The sequence below is a fragment of the Dromaius novaehollandiae genome, chromosome 2 (assembly GCF_036370855.1).
Source record: "Dromaius novaehollandiae isolate bDroNov1 chromosome 2, bDroNov1.hap1, whole genome shotgun sequence".
In the NCBI taxonomy this organism is placed as follows: domain Eukaryota; kingdom Metazoa; phylum Chordata; class Aves; order Casuariiformes; family Dromaiidae; genus Dromaius; species Dromaius novaehollandiae.
In genome coordinates this window covers 129,616,213-129,634,514 of record NC_088099.1, presented here as the reverse complement: position 1 = coordinate 129,634,514, position 18,302 = coordinate 129,616,213, and the positions used below count along the sequence as shown (strand labels likewise).

General features: G+C 40.2%; 1 protein-coding gene across 1 annotated transcript in view; it reads right to left on the bottom strand.

The window, feature by feature from the left end:
• The window catches only part of SLCO5A1 (solute carrier organic anion transporter family member 5A1), an 82,082-nt gene that overhangs the window by 11,182 nt on the left and 52,598 nt on the right, over nt 1-18,302 (bottom strand). Inside the window, exons 6-7 of the mRNA XM_026115191.2 lie at nt 5,642-5,801; nt 2,482-2,723 (exon numbers count right to left, since the gene is read on the bottom strand). Coding sequence (XP_025970976.2) covers nt 2,482-2,723; nt 5,642-5,801 — 402 coding nt within the window. The remainder of the gene's footprint in view (nt 1-2,481; nt 2,724-5,641; nt 5,802-18,302) is intronic.

Sequence of the window (18,302 nt, the reverse complement as noted above, 5' to 3'; positions counted from 1 at the left end):
AAGGTTCACTTCAGTATTAATATCCACCAATTGAAATTTACCTTTTTATAATTACCCTATGCAATGACAACGTTTTATTATTATCCTCATTTTACAGGTGGAAAACTCAGAGGCAGAAGGAATAAGGCCAGAAGTATTCAAATGATAATGGTACTGTGCATCCAGTACTGTACTTGAATTAAGGCTGCATGAGCAACTGGAAGTCTGATTTCCTACTTCTGAGTACTTGGTTGCACAATTCTAGTAGTGATCATTTTGCAGTTTCCACCCGTGTGTTTTATTTTGTGGGTTTTTAGAAAACAAATTCCATCACGTGCCATGACACAGCCCTCCAGTGTGTCATCAGCAAGCTTGAAACATTTAGATCTCCTGCGCAAACCTCGTCCACTTGAGCTGAGAAAATGACAGCAAGAGAGGGCTCATCCTCGCTGGAGATGAGCGCTAGAGGGGGAAGAGACACAGATGCATGCCAGTGGGTTTCAGAGACTTGCTAATGGTGAAGGATGACAAGATTTCAGGTGGGCCCATACTGCCTAGCTCCAGTGCAAGAAGACAGTGCATGCCGAAGAGCCTAAGGAGATCGCAGCAAGGTCCTGATCTGTCTCATGTTTTCTAAAGGCTCCATGACCTACTCCAAAGGTTTGTCATTTTTATTTCTATAGGTGGCTAATTTTCAGCAGCGGCAGAATGCCAGTAATTCCAGAATATCAGAATGAAGATATAAAGGTGACACTACAAGGAGGGAAATGTACTTTGTTGGGAGGACCACTTCTTTTCACAGAAAGAAAAGGTCCTGTGCTGGTTGAAAAAAACAGATATGGAGAGATATTTTACACAAGCCAGGCTAAAATAAATGTCTATGTTAGCAAGTAACGTGGATCAGAGAAGCAGATCTGTAGAGCAAAAGAGCTCATGCTGAGGACCTGATTGGCTAGACAAAGCATTGCAGGCCTTATGGGTCTTTTTTAATTCAGACAATTCTATTTGGGCCCCAGGGACTGAACGTCCATTTGTGGCTGGACCACTTCAGGTGTGTTTCTGAAGAGCATCTTCCAGTATACCTCTGTCCACTCCACAGTGTGAACCAAAGCACAGGAAGGGGAGATGATCAGGAGATTTGTTTCAAAAGTACACTCTCGATCCAAACCAAAGCACTAATGTAGATGCAGCCCACGTAAATGAACATCAGCCGAGCCATGGTAACTGAGTATATGTGTGTGTCTGACCCACTACCAGGTGGGATAAAGCATGTTAATTCTATTCAGGGCCAAGAGCATGCATATACAGTAGCTATAGCTCAAAAGACAGGCAGTAACTCAGTAACTGCAATAATTTAGTTTTATAACTTCCATGTTAGGAGGAAGGGACAAGGGTGGTAGCAGGAAAGGAAAGCAGGTAGCTTCATTTTGTCTTGTCTTTTAAAAATATCTTCTGGAAGCCCTTGAATATGAGTGCAAATTTAGCAGGACCTTGATTCCATGCATACATTTACTGGAATAGTGTTTAACATCTGTCGCAGTAACATATGCAAGATACAGCTTTATATTCTAAATTGAATCAACACCTTTGAAACATTCCCTTTGTCTTTCTGTTACCAGTAGAATTGGTACCTATGGATGTGCTTTGTAAATCCTGGTAAATAACTGAGTTCTTTCTACCGCACTTTTTCTTCTTCTTTTTTCTCTTGTAACAAAAGCAATACGCATTCAAATATAAATTTATTTTTATAGTAGACTATATCATGTTTTTTCAGATGGTTTTCTTTAAAAATCGGACTGAAGTTCACTTGCAGAGGTTGTATTTTAAATGGACACAGATGTTATAGGCAGTGATAAGATTTACCAGACCAGATGGCAGAGATGGGAAAAGCCAATCCAAAAATGTCTGCTTTTTTTCAGCTAGACAAATAAAAGACACTACCTTTCCCTATAAAGACTACACCTTTTTCTATCCCTAAATGACCACAGTGACAACAACACTACTACAGAATATTGTATAGCAGTTTCAAAATTCTTTTGAAGAAAAAGGGAAGGCTCAAAAACAGGCATGTGGCAGGAATGAACAATTTTAAGAAACAAAAAAGGATAATTTAAAAATGTCCTCTCTTGATTGAACTATGAATGAGTCAAATATTAACTTTTTGTCATTTGGATTTAAAAATCCAAACCATTGCCTAAGGCGGTTGAAAATTTCTTCAGGAGTAATCATTTTTTTACATCATGCTTTTACATATCCTCTCTTTACATTGTCTGGAAATTGCTGGACACTTCTTGTTCCCTAAAGTGCATTATCATGTTATATATTCCTTATAAAGGTCATGTTACATATTCCTTATAAAGGTCAGCCCTATTCTAATCACCTTACAGAGATACATAAGCTTGATGGAATTAAGCTGCATTAGTCCAGCCTCTGTGACACAGACTCTAGAGTGATGGTAGGAACAGTATAAATGTCTAAATAAACATATAACCAAACTCTTACCTGAGTGTCACTATGATTGCTGATGGCTGGGCACATGCTGTTATAAGGGTAACTATGAAAAGAAATATTAGGAATGGGATAAGTGTATTGCAGGTTCGATCACACTTCCCAGAAACAGCATAGCCATTTTCATTCAGGTAGGTTTTGACAATGACCAGTCTAAGCTGACTGCGCTGGCCCACCGTTGGTGGAGTAATAACTTGGCGACTTTGGACACAGGCACATTCTGTATAATTTGTTACCTACAGAAAGTGAAAAAGAGAAACACTGAACGTTTCTGTATGAAAAACTTCTGTGAGAAGGACGTTGTGCAAAGACATTGTATGACAGTCTCATGTAATTTTCTCATCAGGAATCAGGTACTACTTCTCAGTCAGGAGTCCTCTGCCTCCAGCATTATTATCCCAAGTACAGACAAGTACAGTTTTGAAGTTTGCTTTCATACAACCTAGGAACCACACGCACACTAAGCTACACAACTTAGGCCACATTTTAAGGTTGTAAATTAAAACACTCAGACATTAGGAAATATCTGAATTAAGGTTGCTTGTCAACTTTAATTTACACTTCTGTATGTGCTTGTGGTATCACATAGCCTTACGTTTTTCCCATATGATTTTGCTGATCATCTTAATGAACCATCCATTTATCCAGTATCTTACCTTCCATTTTCAAAATGTGGCTCCAGGTACCTTTTCCTCACACTAATCACATTCCATTACAAAGACAGAATGACTCATATTTCATATGGATTTTGCTATGGCACTTGTCATTATACTTTATCTCTATCAAAAAGATTAATTTACCTTCAGAACAGTTATGAGATGAGGCAGTGATGTTGTTATCTCTTTTTTGTAGCTAAGTAACTGAAACAGATCAAAACTTTCACAAATGTGGGTGGCAAATTTGAGACAACTGGGACCCCTTTTTCCAGTTTATTTTTCATTGTATACAACTTAATATATTCTAAACACAACTTTTCTTGTCTTCAGATGCAGATTTTGGCACTCAGTACTTCTACAAATGACAATTCTGGTCATGTCAATCATCCAGAATACGAAGAACCCAATGTAATGACCACCCAGACATTTGGTTTAACTAACTTGCCTAACATCACCTAGGAACAGAGGCAATGACAGAATCAAGTTTCCCAAGGCAGCACTCAGCTGCCAAATACCAGCTGAGTATCTGTTTCCTTCCTAAGATCCCTCCTTCCTAAGATCCCTCACTTTATTCTCTTTATTGCTTCCAAATAGGTATCTTACAGTCTTCTTTCCTACAGTCTTAATTCATCACTAGAGAAACCAATGCTGTGCACTAAATGACACAGGAGTCTTATGCAGCAGAAATGCTAGAGTGTAGCAATGTATATACAAAACAGGTATGACCTGTACATGGGTATTCTTTTCTCCTACTTCCAACTTTTGAGGTGGTTAACTTTGAAAACATTATATGTTACAAGATAAAATCCAAATGTTATAGGTTAGCAACATTCATTTTGTGTGTTATAAAACAATACAAGGTTACATTTGTAGTTTCCAAAAGTACTCCCCATAAAACATTATTTAATAAAGAAATGTATTTACAAATCAATGTCAGTCCTACTTTATTCACCATTAGTTGCTGAGTTAAAACTTCAGGCCAAATCATAATAGGAAATACTGTTTCAAAATTCGTAGTGAAAAGTAAATATTCCCAAAGTACTTCACTATTAAATAAATTACTAGTACCAGTTTGATATCTGGTGAAATGTACAAAAGATCAAACCTATGGCCTCAGTCCAACAAAGTGCAAGTAAAATTTACAAAGATCCTGAAAGTTAACCAGATAATCACAAACTTTTGGCAATTGGGCCAAAGCAATTTTCTACCAAAAACTAGCAAGGTACTCTGAAAAAAATGCTATAAAAGAAACTAGTTTGTTTTAAATGGAATCACATATGAACCTTCATTTTTAGAACATTATCTTGTCAAAAATAAGAAAGCACAGCTCTGAAACTAACATTCTCATGTTTCACAGGTTGGCTCAGGGCTGTAAATTAGGAGATGGATACATTATAAATAAGCTTTCTGGAAAGTATAATCAAGTCCTAAGAAAATTAATGTTTATATTGTTTCCTGTCTCTCTTACTTATTCTTTTTTAGAAGACAGTTCTATAACAGAAGAATTTAAGTGTTTGTCTTTTGTACGAAGCAAGCATAACCCTAATGACATTATGGTCAGATTACACCTTTCCACTGTTTCCCTGTGCCCAGTCCTGGAAACTGCCAAATTTCCATGGTGTGATTTTAACAGCAGAATGCCCTTCCCCAGTATACCATAACTGGAAAACTTCATTGTAACAGGCAATCTATTTCAAGAAAAAAAGTGGATTATTAACATCCTTTAATTTCTGATTCCTTGAGTTCAAGGACAATCATTTAGCCTTGAAGAGGTTTACAGAGAATGGCAAAACTGTTTCATAAGAGCAGAATGAAAAAACAGTCTGTATTTAGCCATGCAAACAAAAGACCTACCCATACACTGGTGGAGGTGGAAGAGCTACTTATGCTAAATGATGAGACTAGCACAAACACTAATGGCTTTAAACAGGCCATAACTAAATTTAAACAGGAATTTAAAACACTTCCAACTATCAGAACAGTGAGTTCTTCCTTACAGTCAGAAAGGGAACAAAAAAAAAAAGCGACTGCTTGTAAGATTAACACTGATGCATTTGTGAAAGGATGGCATGTTAGCCTATGTTAGCAAAAAGCTGGATGAGGTGACAGTGATACAAGGTCCCCTTTCCAAGTCTTACAGGAATAGCGGACATGCAGCCCACTGACGTGGGGGCTTCAGGTTCTGCATCGGAAACACTGCCTCACCCCTCCCCATGGCACACTTTGCACTCACTCGGTTGAAGGGCTCACTTGGTATGAACGAATTTGTGCCTCAGATTTCTACATAACTGAAAGGAGGGAAGGGGTTACAGAACAGCAGCGTTATCAGCCTTTCAAAACATGGAAAGACTCAGGCCCGAGTCAGCTGCAGAGCAACTTCTCTGAAGCTTAGGAGGAGGGAGGTTCGCTACAGAAACCATGTTCTTTGATCTGCCTTGGTCCTGATGGACTACTCGCTACCCCCAGACTGCATGCGGGTGGTTGTGGGAAGCACTTACCCCTGTGCTATGGTTTCCACCATTGATGCAGCCCGCTAGGCAAGGATTAAAATATGTTATTCCATCTGATCCACAGACAGGCTCGTACTCATGAATCTTACATCCACAGTTAACATTACAGCTCCCAGTCAGATTCCTGTGGGCCATGGCAAGAGTGGGACTGAAGAAAGGAAAAAGAATATGCTAGTAGAGCAAGCACAGATGTCCTTCTGTTCAGAGGGAGAAAACATCCTACTCATTAATTCTGGAATTGATATTTCATTATTAGAAGAAAAACAGCATTAATCTAGGTTATGTACACAATTTAAAAAACATAAAAGAATGCCCCAGGCATCACTACTGTCAGCTAATAACACAACACAAAAATAATTCCAAAGTTTAAAACTTGGATCATATTTGCCAACATAATAGTTGTATTTTTCCCCCCGATTTTTCCTTTAATAGTTGAGACACCACTATTTACGTGTCTATCCTAAGCTGCAGGGATTTGTTGGTTATTACTAGTGTAGGGCCCAGTGATGAGATGTAAGCATTATGTGAACTAATATGCCTTGCCTCTCACAACTGCTCAGAAAACTTAATGCATTTATACATACTTCTGAAATATATAGGAATCTCTCTAGATCTAGAACACTATGTTAGTACTAAACCGTATGTAAAAGAACCACAGCACCACCTCCCTGGACCATTCCTCCAAATCCTGCCAAAGCTCAACTTTCTGAGTCCTTCCCAGAAGGGTTCAGGTCTATCTATTTTGGACTAAAGGGAATTTCAAAACTGTGGAACATACACACACTGAAAAGCTGCTGGTTCATCACATCACAACTGCAACAGCATGAAACTTCTCATTATTCACTGGCAAGTGCCATGACAAACTGGACACATCTTCACTGTGGAATGGAGGGCTGTATGTACAACGGCACCAACCCAACCAAGCATGCACTATGCCTCAGCTCAGGATATCCATATGAGCTGGCTGGCTCATACGAAGAGGCCTGCATGGAGCAGTGCACGGCTGCAGCTCCAGGTCTCTCCCCATACCCTCCCTCCTCCAGCTAATGCCTCTGCACAGCACTTCTGTGCGTTGACTAGAGACCAGGTCACTCAGAAGCACTCACAGGTTCTCCAGGTGGCACTGCTTTGGGTGCGAGGCATGGGAGCTTCCAGCTCCTACAAGAAAATCCACTCCCAACATCCCAAATGGCAAACAGCGCCAGTGCAAATCACCGAGCGCTGGTGTGCAATTCAAGCCAAGAATGGAGATTTTACAAACAATCCCACTGGGGCTCAGCTTTACTATGCCAAGGATACCACTGCAGCTCAAACCAGAGGTGACAAAGCCCTTAGTAAGGGCACAGTCCGTATCGCTAAGATCACAGGCTCTTCATCAGATGAGACTGGAAAAAAACACACCGATCAAATGCTGTTCAAGTACTTATAGAAAGATATCAGCTCTGGTTAAAACTGACTGCCACCTGTCACAGTCAGAGATTTTGATATAGGTTGACTAAATTGGACAGTCACCTACTTGCCCAGTTGCTGCCTTTCCATATCACTTCAGCCCTGACCAAAAAAAGTCTCACTTCATATATAAATGCCCAGCTCTGGGCACAGACACTGAAGAAGATATTCAGCTACTCCCTGTGCTGAAGAAAATACAGACATGACACTGAACCTCTGACTTTCCTGGATATGGTGAGGACTCGGAGTACAAAACAAAGGAGGAAACATTTCAGCAGAGATAAACTCATCCTCACCAAAAGAATAGTAAAAAATCCTATATAACTATATGTACAAATTATGATCATAGAGCAACAAAGAAAGCTAAAATGAAAGAGCTAAAGGAAGATGAAGAGATACTAGGTTTCTCCCCAAAGTAAAAACAGACTGACATAACCCGACCCAACTTAACAGAACTGACACCATAGGATGCAGTATGTCCAATCTGCATTATCTAGGAGCTCCTCATTAATGAGAAAGTAGGTGATGAGCAAGTATTTTTTCTTCCTGATAGATAACTTTTTTCAAAAGTTACTTACTTTTAATGTGCATACTTTCTTGAAATCTTGACTGCTTCCTCTCCAAAGAGCTATTATATTAACTGTAACCCTTTCAATTACTGTGACTGCTCAGCTACACAGCTAATTGCTATGACACTGTAGTACCCTTCTTTTCCTTGGCTGATTAAGGATTCTTGGCATGTTCCCTACATGCTAACTTAAAGCCTGTTTTGTATACATACATTTTCATGAATGTTACTTTGAAATGTTTCTGTGAAAACTTTTAGAACCACATAAAAACGGCTGTTCAGACCACAGTTGTCTGTTCACCAATAGCCTGTCCTTAACACCTGCCGTAAGCAGATGACTAGGGAAGGACAACAGGTCAAGCAACTTACTTTCTCCAGCTCTGTATTTTTTCAGCCTCTGACGACTCTCAGCCCAAAATTTCTTCTGAGTCTTATATGTTATTTTTTTATTTAATAAGCCCTAATATGTTGGGTTTTGTTGTTGTTGTTGTTGTTGTTTTGCTATGCACCTCTCCCATTGAGCCTAAACATTTTGCATCCACAATATCCTATGGCAACAATTGTTCCACCAGTCTGTAATCTGTTACATGAGTTGCTGTTTGTTTTGAATCTGGCTCTCACTAGCTTTATCTGACAGTCCCCACTTCTACTATTTTGCTTGTAAGCTCTAAACACAAGAAGACTCCTGAAAAAATAAACTTTAGGGCTTTTTATGTCAAAGTGAGAACATTTGCAAACTCTAGTGAAACCTTGTAATTGCAACTAAATAAACCACATCTAATATTAACTTCTGCATAATACCTGAAGGTATGTCTATAGGCACAAAGGAGTACCTTTTATCTATAATCTTACTAAACATGCTAGCTCAGTTACCAAAAAGAAAATAACTGTGCTTTGCTGAGATATATCTGTGCAGACACACCTTGAAAGTTATTTTCTGCTCTCATTATGCAGCCAAATCATAACAGACATGAACTTTTAAATAGCTCATGTTATATTTATATCTATTTCTACCGCACTTACCATACTCTCTCTTGTTTCAGGTTGCTGAACTAATTTAATAAGTGGAAAAGCAAAAGTCTTCAATGTGGTTTATTGCTGGTTCATTTTTCTGCATCTCATTTGGAATTTCATCTAGTTTTACAATACTGCCAACAACATGAATGCTTTAAGCCAGTGAAAAAGTTATGTGAATGATCTTGTTCCTACTGTTCTATTTTCAAGTGATAGGGCTGCCTGAGGCGAGGCTAGCCAGCTCTTACTTCTTAAATATACCTAATGAAATTGTCAGTCCAGAATTATGCACCTAGGCTCCATATGCATTGCAAAAGGAGATTCCAAGCAATCTGAAAAGCAGCTGACATTGAAGTTTCCACCTGAAGCTTTTCCTGTTACTATTGTTCTAGGAAATGTAACCTCTAACTTTCCTAGGATACTTAAGAAGCATTTTTTCCAGGGTTAAATGTAAGCCCAGCCTTCTGTCTCAGCTGCATTCTAGGCTCACCAATGCCATTTTGTGTCTTGAGGCAGCCAAATGTTAGGCAATGCAATATTCACTACTGCAACACCCACGTTCTTCTGTGGACAGAGGACCAATTTCAAAAGACTTACATTATGGCTTGTATTTCACATTACCTAAACACAAAAGTTTTAGTCCATCCAGGTGATTCAAAATGCCAAAGCCTGAAAGCTAGCTTCTCTAAAGTCTCAAAGAGAACTGGCACTTCTGAAGATCTCCAAAAATTCAGAGCATTGAAGTGAGGGCTTGACCTCTCACCAATGACTTTGCAGCTGACTCCTGGGCTGATCCGCAAGGGAAGGTGCAAGACAGGCAGGGGCAGTGCCTCGACTGGATCTCGAGACAGTGATCGGGGTCAGACTCAGTTCAGCTCAGTTCATGACGAGGCAACTCCAGGGCCAAGTCAGGAAGCCAAGCCAGGAGGTCTGGATCAGGGCAGAATCAGGGAGGTACAAGCCTGAGCACAGGACTAGCTGCAACATAGCTGTGGTAAAGCACAGGCAGGGGCCAGCAGTAAACCCTCAGCTTAAAAGCAGCTTCTGGGAGTAATGAGGGACAGGCGCTCTCTTCCAGCTTTCCTCTCGACAGCTCTTATCAGTGAAGGAGCTGACCTTGGCCAGCTAGACTCCTAGAAGTGGGAGAATGTGCTCAGGGCCCTGGCACTGTATATGAATACTCGCACCCTCTGTGGACAGCTCTGTGTTCCCAAGCACCTAGGAAAGAGCTGTCCTTTTGTGCTGATAGCATACCCCAGACACGCTGCACTTCATGGCACTCAAGATTTAAAACAGATCGCTTGCAAAACAGGAGAGGAAGCTTCCTTTTGTTCATCAGCCCAGGAATTACATGAGGCCGGAACACTGGGCTTCAAGGTCCTCCTCAGCTTGAAGGGGTTCAAACTTCCATCTCCTTGATGCTATTTTTAACAGCAAGCTCTAGAATGGTGTCTCTTTCCATCCTTCCTGTTGAAGCTGAACCACGGTGTGGAAAGCAACATAGGTTTAATGGGGCAAAAAGAAAAAATTTGTATAAACCAATGAGACTGGTCTCATTTTGCAAAAGAAATCTTGGGTTCTAGTTCCTGCTCTCAAACTGATTTATGCCTCTTAGCCAATGATTCTTTCCTGCCATATCTCTAAGCAAATCTGTAGGAGAGACCAGGACCCAAAGTCATTTTTTTCCAAGGGAAATCTTCTTCCAAGAGACTTGAAAATTAGATTTGTCTCTTGCTTGCTCTTTTTTCTTCTGTATCTCTATCCATTCCTCATTTTTTCTCCTCCCTCTCCTGCGGTGTCCTCCATTCATTGCTGCAAAATGGCTTCAGTCACATGGAAGGAATGGAGAGTGGCCCTTTTCCAGAATATTGAACAGTGTCAGGGTGTTCTTGTGGATGCCAGGATTCAGGGTCAGATTCTCTCTGGCTAAATTGCTGGGAAAATGCTACCATGCAGAAGGTGAGCAACTCGCCTCCCTTTCTAGCAACCAGTCCTAATTTCCTAGCAAAATCACACTGTCAGGCAGTTCTTATCTTCTCCACAGTAACTATTAAACATAGTGGCCAATTTTAATAAAAAATGGGTATCAATGGGAAATATATGTCCATTCCCTGTGGATCAGGACATGCTTCATATGCTTCCTTCCCATCTTTGACTTGCAGCATCTTAGATACTTGCATCTACCTGGCTTCTCAGCTTAGGATCTTCTAAACATGCATGAGAACCTATGCTTGGGCATGCGGAGAACTTTGTGGACAAAATAATAATAGCTTATTTAACTTAAGTAGTGCTGGAAAATACACTATACTAATGTCTGAGATTTAGAAGTCCAAAATTTGATTAATCTGAGATTTAGGAAGAATTCATGTATTTCAAACATGTACTGAAGTCATCCTTCAGTCAATGCACTATGAAAGCATTCCTCTGCTTTTGCTACAGTGGGTACAATCACATGAAATCTAGTTTGCCTCAGGGAGACAGGGCCAGTTCTCTCCACGGTTTGAAGACTCTTCATAGCAAGTGCATGGGGTGGCTGAACAGTGAAGAAAGGTGGCACTTGGAGAAGGCAATTCTGGATAATATTTTTCTGTATTTTTTCATTACAGAAATGAATGATACCAGAGCCCTTTGGTGAGTCATTAGCATATTTTGAAAGTTGTTTCAGTCATTCATCCATCTTGAATGCTCCATCTGTCACCTTTCACAAGTGCTTAGAGTGCCCATTGCCAGGAATGTGGGATATCATAGCTACAGTCACACTGGTCTGGCTCCACAAAGAGGCACAACTTCTGGATGTTTTCTGGCCTAACGGATTCCACAGCTTTGAGATAGGTGACTGTGCTCCCTATATTATACATGAGACAGTCTGGCACTTCAGAGGAAGATCCATAAAAGCCAGTACACTGAATGCAGAGCTGCTAACACAAACAGCTGAAAATGCTCAAGTGTGGAATTTTTGGCTTATCCTCTCCCAAGAGGCTGACTCCGCTAAACTTCATAATGCAAAGCTGTCCCTCCTTCCTCTTCCCAGCTGACACATTTAAACTAGCTGACCTTTCTTCACAAAAGGAGCTAAAAGTGTCCTCCATTGCATCTTTTATCGAGTAGTATAGTAATTAAATATGAAAACCCCGTTTTCAATGAATATTGAAGTAATTTGGTTGAATGCAAGGTTGAATGCAATGAAGAAGCAAGGTTGCAGGGGTGGAATTTAAGGCCCTTTTACACAAACTGGAATATATGTGTTAAAATCCTCAACTCCAGGAGAAGAAATTGACTTTTGTCTTCTTATGTCTGTGTGGCAAAGGGAGCTGCAGTCACCACCCTATCTCTCCCTCTGCTTTTTGTGCAATCCAGTCCAGAGGATGTGAAGCGCTGAGAACAAATGCTAGGTGGCCCCTTCAGAAACTGAAAAACCACACAGATTTTAGCATGGGCTAGGTACTGAGCTGTGTTAGGACATGGGTATTTGCACATGCACCCACAAGGAAAATTCTTGTCTTTGCAATTATGTTGGTATGCACAACATGTCCATACCGGACACTGCTGTGTAATATGGAATTACCTGTGCTAGCTTGTTTGCCGTGCTCTTAGTATCACTCAATGGTGCCACAGTGAACACTGTTGTTTAAAGATAGCTCAAGTAACTCTGCTCTAAACACATCAGTAGATGAGTAGAGAATTTTAGCACCTCCTCAGCCAGGCAGGACCTGCAGAGGAGTCTGGACTCTTTTTGTGGCTGCATCCCTGAGACCGCATATGCATGCTCACAGGCTGCAGTGGCTTCAGAGCCCCTAAGAAGGCAACAGTTCTGCTTGCATTCACATTTGTGATACATGGGCAGGACTGTCACAGGGTTGAGCATCTAACATCTGAGTTACTGTGTACGAGCTACCCCACAGATCACAAGGGATTTTCTTCCGCTCCAATCCATCTTCCATATTTGACTAGATCAGAGACTGATGGTGAACCACTCTACACACAGTGACTGTTGCCTGTGTTACCTGTCACCTCACCTCCTGCCAGAATTGACACTAAGCACTATGACTGCTGCTTAGTGGCTTCCACTTGACTCATTTTTAATGTATTTAAACACCACTATTTGCTTTTACTAAATATGCTCGCCTTTCTATCTGTGCACTTTTGCAGCTGAGTTACTAAGTAGCTCTTAAATATTTATTGACTGTGTCTATTTACCACACAAATCAGGTTCATAAATTTAGCTCTTAGAACTACTTTGCACATTATGGTCTACTTGGACATTTACCAAAGACTTTCTGAATGTTTTCTTTCTTGTGCCATAAACAAACAAGGGACAGTTTTAGAAACAAGCTTCAACTTGATCAGGAAATTAAATATTCAGGACTGATACTGGTTCTGTAGCCTTCTCAGCTATCCGTTGAAACTTGACTTATTATATCATGCTGGATTTCAGAAAGCAATATGTAGCAACATGTCACATAGCAACAGACAGACTTTTCCAGTAATGTCTTGACATAACCTTTTGTCCAGTGGAAAATACCCAATTCATCAAAAAATTCCCCAGGAACATACTGATGTCAGCAGAATGATGACAGAAATTTTTCACAGAAACAAGAGAGACGGCATTTTCGGAGCTGCGCAGCCTGCTGAGTTGGACATCTGCGATGCCTTACTCCTTGGGCTATCACAACACAGGCTTGTTAGCCCATCTGGGAAACCCTCGTGGCCCAATTTCCCAGCAGGGTCCTATTATCTGGCAAATGGGCAGGTGTGCGGGCATCCCAGGCTCCTGGGAAAAGCACGGCTCGAGTTTCCCTTGCTGGTTTTGCCCACCTTGTCAGAACATTTCTTTTGACCTCTTATCCCTGCTTCCAGTGACAGCATTCTCAGCAATACAGAGGGTTTGTGCTTTTACAGGCAGGACAGACTGTTTCCTGCCTAGCTCCAGTTGCATAACTAACTCGCTGGAATTACATTGCTGAACATTACCAGGACACACAGGTTAGGAAATCAGCTTAAAAATAAAGGTGAATGAAATCAGGCATGCAACAAATTAGAAGCACAAAATTCAAAATGGAATTGAGATCACTGTGAAAATTTAATTTTAAATACTTTTCTTTGTTTTCTCCCAAAGAAGCCTTGTATATACAGATATACAAAGCAGACGCACTCAAGTTATTAATAAGCTACTGCAAGCTGTGTCTCTCCAGCTTTCATTTCTACCTCAGCAAATCACTGGAAGGTTTATTTTCAGGATTTGTTTAGCATTTTTTTGATTACAGCAAACCCCTCATATGCAAAGAGAAGTTCTGTTTTGTTCTCAAGAATACGTGATACACAAAATCACCCATTAGCTCTGTCTCTAAAAGCTCATTAACGGACATTTTTAAGACATTTGTGCTTTTATCTTTATTACCTTCAGTCTTCACTCCTCTGTCAATGATGGGAAATTAATGAAGGAATTCAGGTGCTGGGGATGTAAGAGCTCTACTAATACACATCTTTGTAAACCTCCTTGTCATCACATATGATCAACCCATATTGTAACAGATTTCCACGAACACTTCACCCAGAATTTTCTTGAAGGTACGTATTTTTCCAGCAGCAAGCCGAAAGTACACCACTAACCCTGTCTTCTGACACTGAGAGGCTGCCTGCTCTGCACAAGGGAGAACAGTGTCCTGAACCCTGAAGTACTGCAGAGCACTCTACAGATTTACATGATTCACATGATTTACATGTTTTGGCCAGACAGAGCAGAGTCTTGTGGATATTGCACTGAAGCTAGCAAGTCCTGCTCATGAGCTGGCCCATGGGGAAAGTAGATTAATTTCAATGCATCTACTGCTGTAGACACACAGGATGTCTGAGAAACATCTGCCCCACTTGTTTCAACAGCCATGGATGCTGTCAACTTGTGGTGTTGCTTCACCTCAGCTGCCACAGACATTTGTTGTGCATGGGCACATACATATAAGCTGGTGCATACATGCACTAACAAAACCCAACCCCAAATGACAGCATTTCCTGAACTATTCTTTCAGCTCCAAACAAGTACTCTTCTCCTTTCATTAATAAGATTTAACTGCAAGTTTGATAAACACGTATATGGGGACAAAACCCATAATCCCACCTGACAAATTGCATTTTTTAACTTCCCTTGTATTGTGTCTCCATGACACAATATTGGTAGAGTTAATAAAGAGAAGAGCTCTATTAGGTGTGACTAATGATAAAAGGGACTCTACTTCCTAACATTTTTAGTCTAAACTCTATTATTGTCTCCAAATATTACCCTGTGGGAAGCTCATGGTATAGGACTAAAATAAGAAAAGGTAAAGTGTAAGACAGGGTATGTTGCCTGGAGTTTATGGAGCTGTGACCTGTTATTGTGGATACCCAGGCTTGGACAGAAACGTCATTGTGCTAGGTCTTTGCACACATATTTAAAAAAGGTGGACCCTGTCCCCAGCAGGTTACAATCTAAATGAAATGAAGTTATGAAGTATCAGTGCCTGACTTTATTTTGGTAACATCTAAACAGAAAATTGGTTTGCACATGGTTTTATTCATATTTAGACTGCTGTAGATTACTACAGTACTGAACACCCGGGCAACACAGGAAAGGAGATAAACCCTCACCACAAACCTCACCACAAAATTTCTATAATCTTACTACTGGGCTATGGGATAGAAAGGATGTATCTTAACCTGATGGCAATAATTCTGGTTTGTTACTGAACCTTTAAAGCCCAGGACATTCAGGATATCAGAGGTCTGCAGTCTTCTTTCTGGCAAGTAATTGCAGCTGGAATTGCAGGCTGAAGCTAGCAATGACGCAATTTTTGTGTAGCTGTCAAACAAGAGACCCTCTCACTGTGCTAGCTGGATTCCTTCTTTGTTGTTATTGTTCCGATCCAATTAGTCACTGCTTTCAAATTAACCGATCTTACTGGCTGATTGGGCTGTAGGAGATACAAGAGTAACAGAAACCCAACCTGTTGGTTCCAGAGCAAGAATGGGATTTTTTTTTTTTAATGTTAGGTGCTTCAATAAGTCAATTATACATTTAAACTAAACTTTAACTTTAAACTAAACTGTCTCCTAATAAGGGTGATCTCTTAATAACAGACTGTTGTCACTCACATATTTCTTGCTCTTTCTTTCCTCACTGGAATGCTGCAATATTTTATTTACTCATGAAGAGTTTTGAAAGCGTCAGATGAGGGAGAAAGATTGTGTCAGACTGAGTTCCACAGCACCAAAAACCTTCCATCGAAAGCTCACAGTACCTTGCAGGATGCCATCCTGCAACACCAAACACTCTTATTGCTGCTGTTTAGCAATTGCAATTGCTATGTGGTTAGAACACATATCTACCTATTTACCTGAAACTTACTCCATTTGTGTCTGTTGTTCTATTTACCTGACCAAATTAATTATTGTTCTCAGTAAATAATCCTTAAGATTAAGAAATCTGCTATAACCATGGAGGTTCAGGCTGAAATTCATTTATTACATTATGCTACCACTTGTACTTTTTCAGTAAGTTATTATTTGAGGTAATTTGGGGGCATTTGGTTCCCATCACCGAATCTCAGTGGGTGCACATCACAGAAAAGCATGAGCTTCTTCTTGAAAGCACTGCATGCTGCTTTTCTTGAGCTTTGCTGTTTAACACAATTTTATTCTGCTTTATTAAGAAACAAGTCTTAACTTTCTTCTACCTCTCTGTAGGGGCTGCAAGGAGACAATTCACTGATTGAGAACTTCTCATTCTCATGCAAGTTATGATCCAAGAGGAGCAATGCCAGCTTGCAGTTTGACGTAAGGCTCCTTAGAGTGTTTTCAAATATTAAACATGTCAAATAGCCCTTAGCGACAAGGCATGGGGAACTGAACAACAGGTTCTAAATTGCTGAGACGTATGATACAGAGGTGTCCTTGACCTTCCTGATAACAGAACTGCTGATGACACACCAGCAACTGAAAAACTGCTTGTGTCCAACATAAAACTGTAGAAAATCCTAGCAAATGTATTCTAATCTGCCCGTGCCTCCAGGTCTCCATCCACTTTCTGTCAACTGGTACAGTCAAAAAAAGTACTGAGTAATGAAACGTCACAGTGGTTTATGAAATATCACTGCCTACTTTGCTGAGTACTGATATGCATATACTTTTATGTTAACTAAATCCATCTCTTCCTTCTCCTCTCTACTGGTTTATGCCCCAGCTCACCATGAAAAATAACTACTTTTTGATATGATTAAGTGATTCAGAAAGGCAGAATTAAATATGTTTGCCCACAGAAGGTTCAGAAGGGGGATCTGTTGCAGTGTACAGCTACACTGCACAGTGAGTGTAGGGCATGCAGAGATCTCCAGGCTGCTGTCAGTGCAGGTAGCTCAGATATCAGAACTGGCATAACCATGTTAAGGCAGAGCATCACGCAAGATAATTTACTCTGAACCAAATAGCTGTATTACTTCTTGCATCTGATCTAGCTTGTTGAATTGTTTTTGATGTCCGTACACTGCACTGCACTGCAACTAGAGAATGAAGTACGTGTTTTATTAAACCTCAAAATGAAAGCATGCTTTTTTGTTACATGAACAATGACATTCTTTGATGTCCAAGTAAAAGAGTTCCTTACAAAGTAAATGATTTGAAGCTGTGGGTAGAAACTCTTGTTTAAATTCATGTCACATAGAAATAATTTACTGCAAAAAAGAAATTAGATAGTCTTATAACTCCAGTGTTCACATAATAATAGTTTGCATTTACTTCAATTTAGAAATAGATTTAAATTAAACAATAGTTTTTCAGGGAGAGAAAAAAGCACAGCCTTCTCATTAGTCAGACAATGACATTCACACTTACTACACGCAGTCCAGTTAACCCTAATAATTTTCACTTCTACATCTACCACCACAGGCTATCACAAAATATCAATAGAAAGTGGACAATCAGTGTATTCTACCCACTTTGCAGCCCCCTTTTCTTCATCCCACAGTGCTCAGACCAGCGTATATCACCCATGCTATTCCATTCTACACACAGCCCTTCAGCACTGAGCTTTAACTCTTGGCATTAAGAACACAAAGGAGTATCCAGCTTTCCATCAACACGTCAGGTTCTTCAGTTGCGGATTCTTCCTGCTCTAGAATTAGGGTCTGACAGCAAAGTAGTAACACACAACAACATCCAACGCAAAATGTTCTCTGTGTAAACAGTGGCTATTTTCTTTGTGCCTATTTTCTTTCTCTCTTGCGCCCCATTCTTCCTCTTTGTTTTTCACCTAGCTCACTCCTTGTCCCCTTTTAGTTTTGTTTAACCATTTCATATGCTTTCCTTCCCCTCAACTCTTTTACAGTTTTTCCCAAGGCTCAAAATGTAGAGTCCAAAGCTGAGCATTCAAACATAAGATATTCAAATGGATCTGATACCCAGCAACTAGACATCAGTAAAAGGCAGACATCCTATCAGATGTAAAAGCAAAGTGAAAAACATTGCTTCAGACAAGTTTGTACTCCTCAGATGTCTACTCTGTTCTTGTGCTTAAGCTACATGAAGAGAGCAATTTGGGGAAAAACAAATAAGCAAAATCAGAAAGAAAATAAAATCCTAATCATCAGG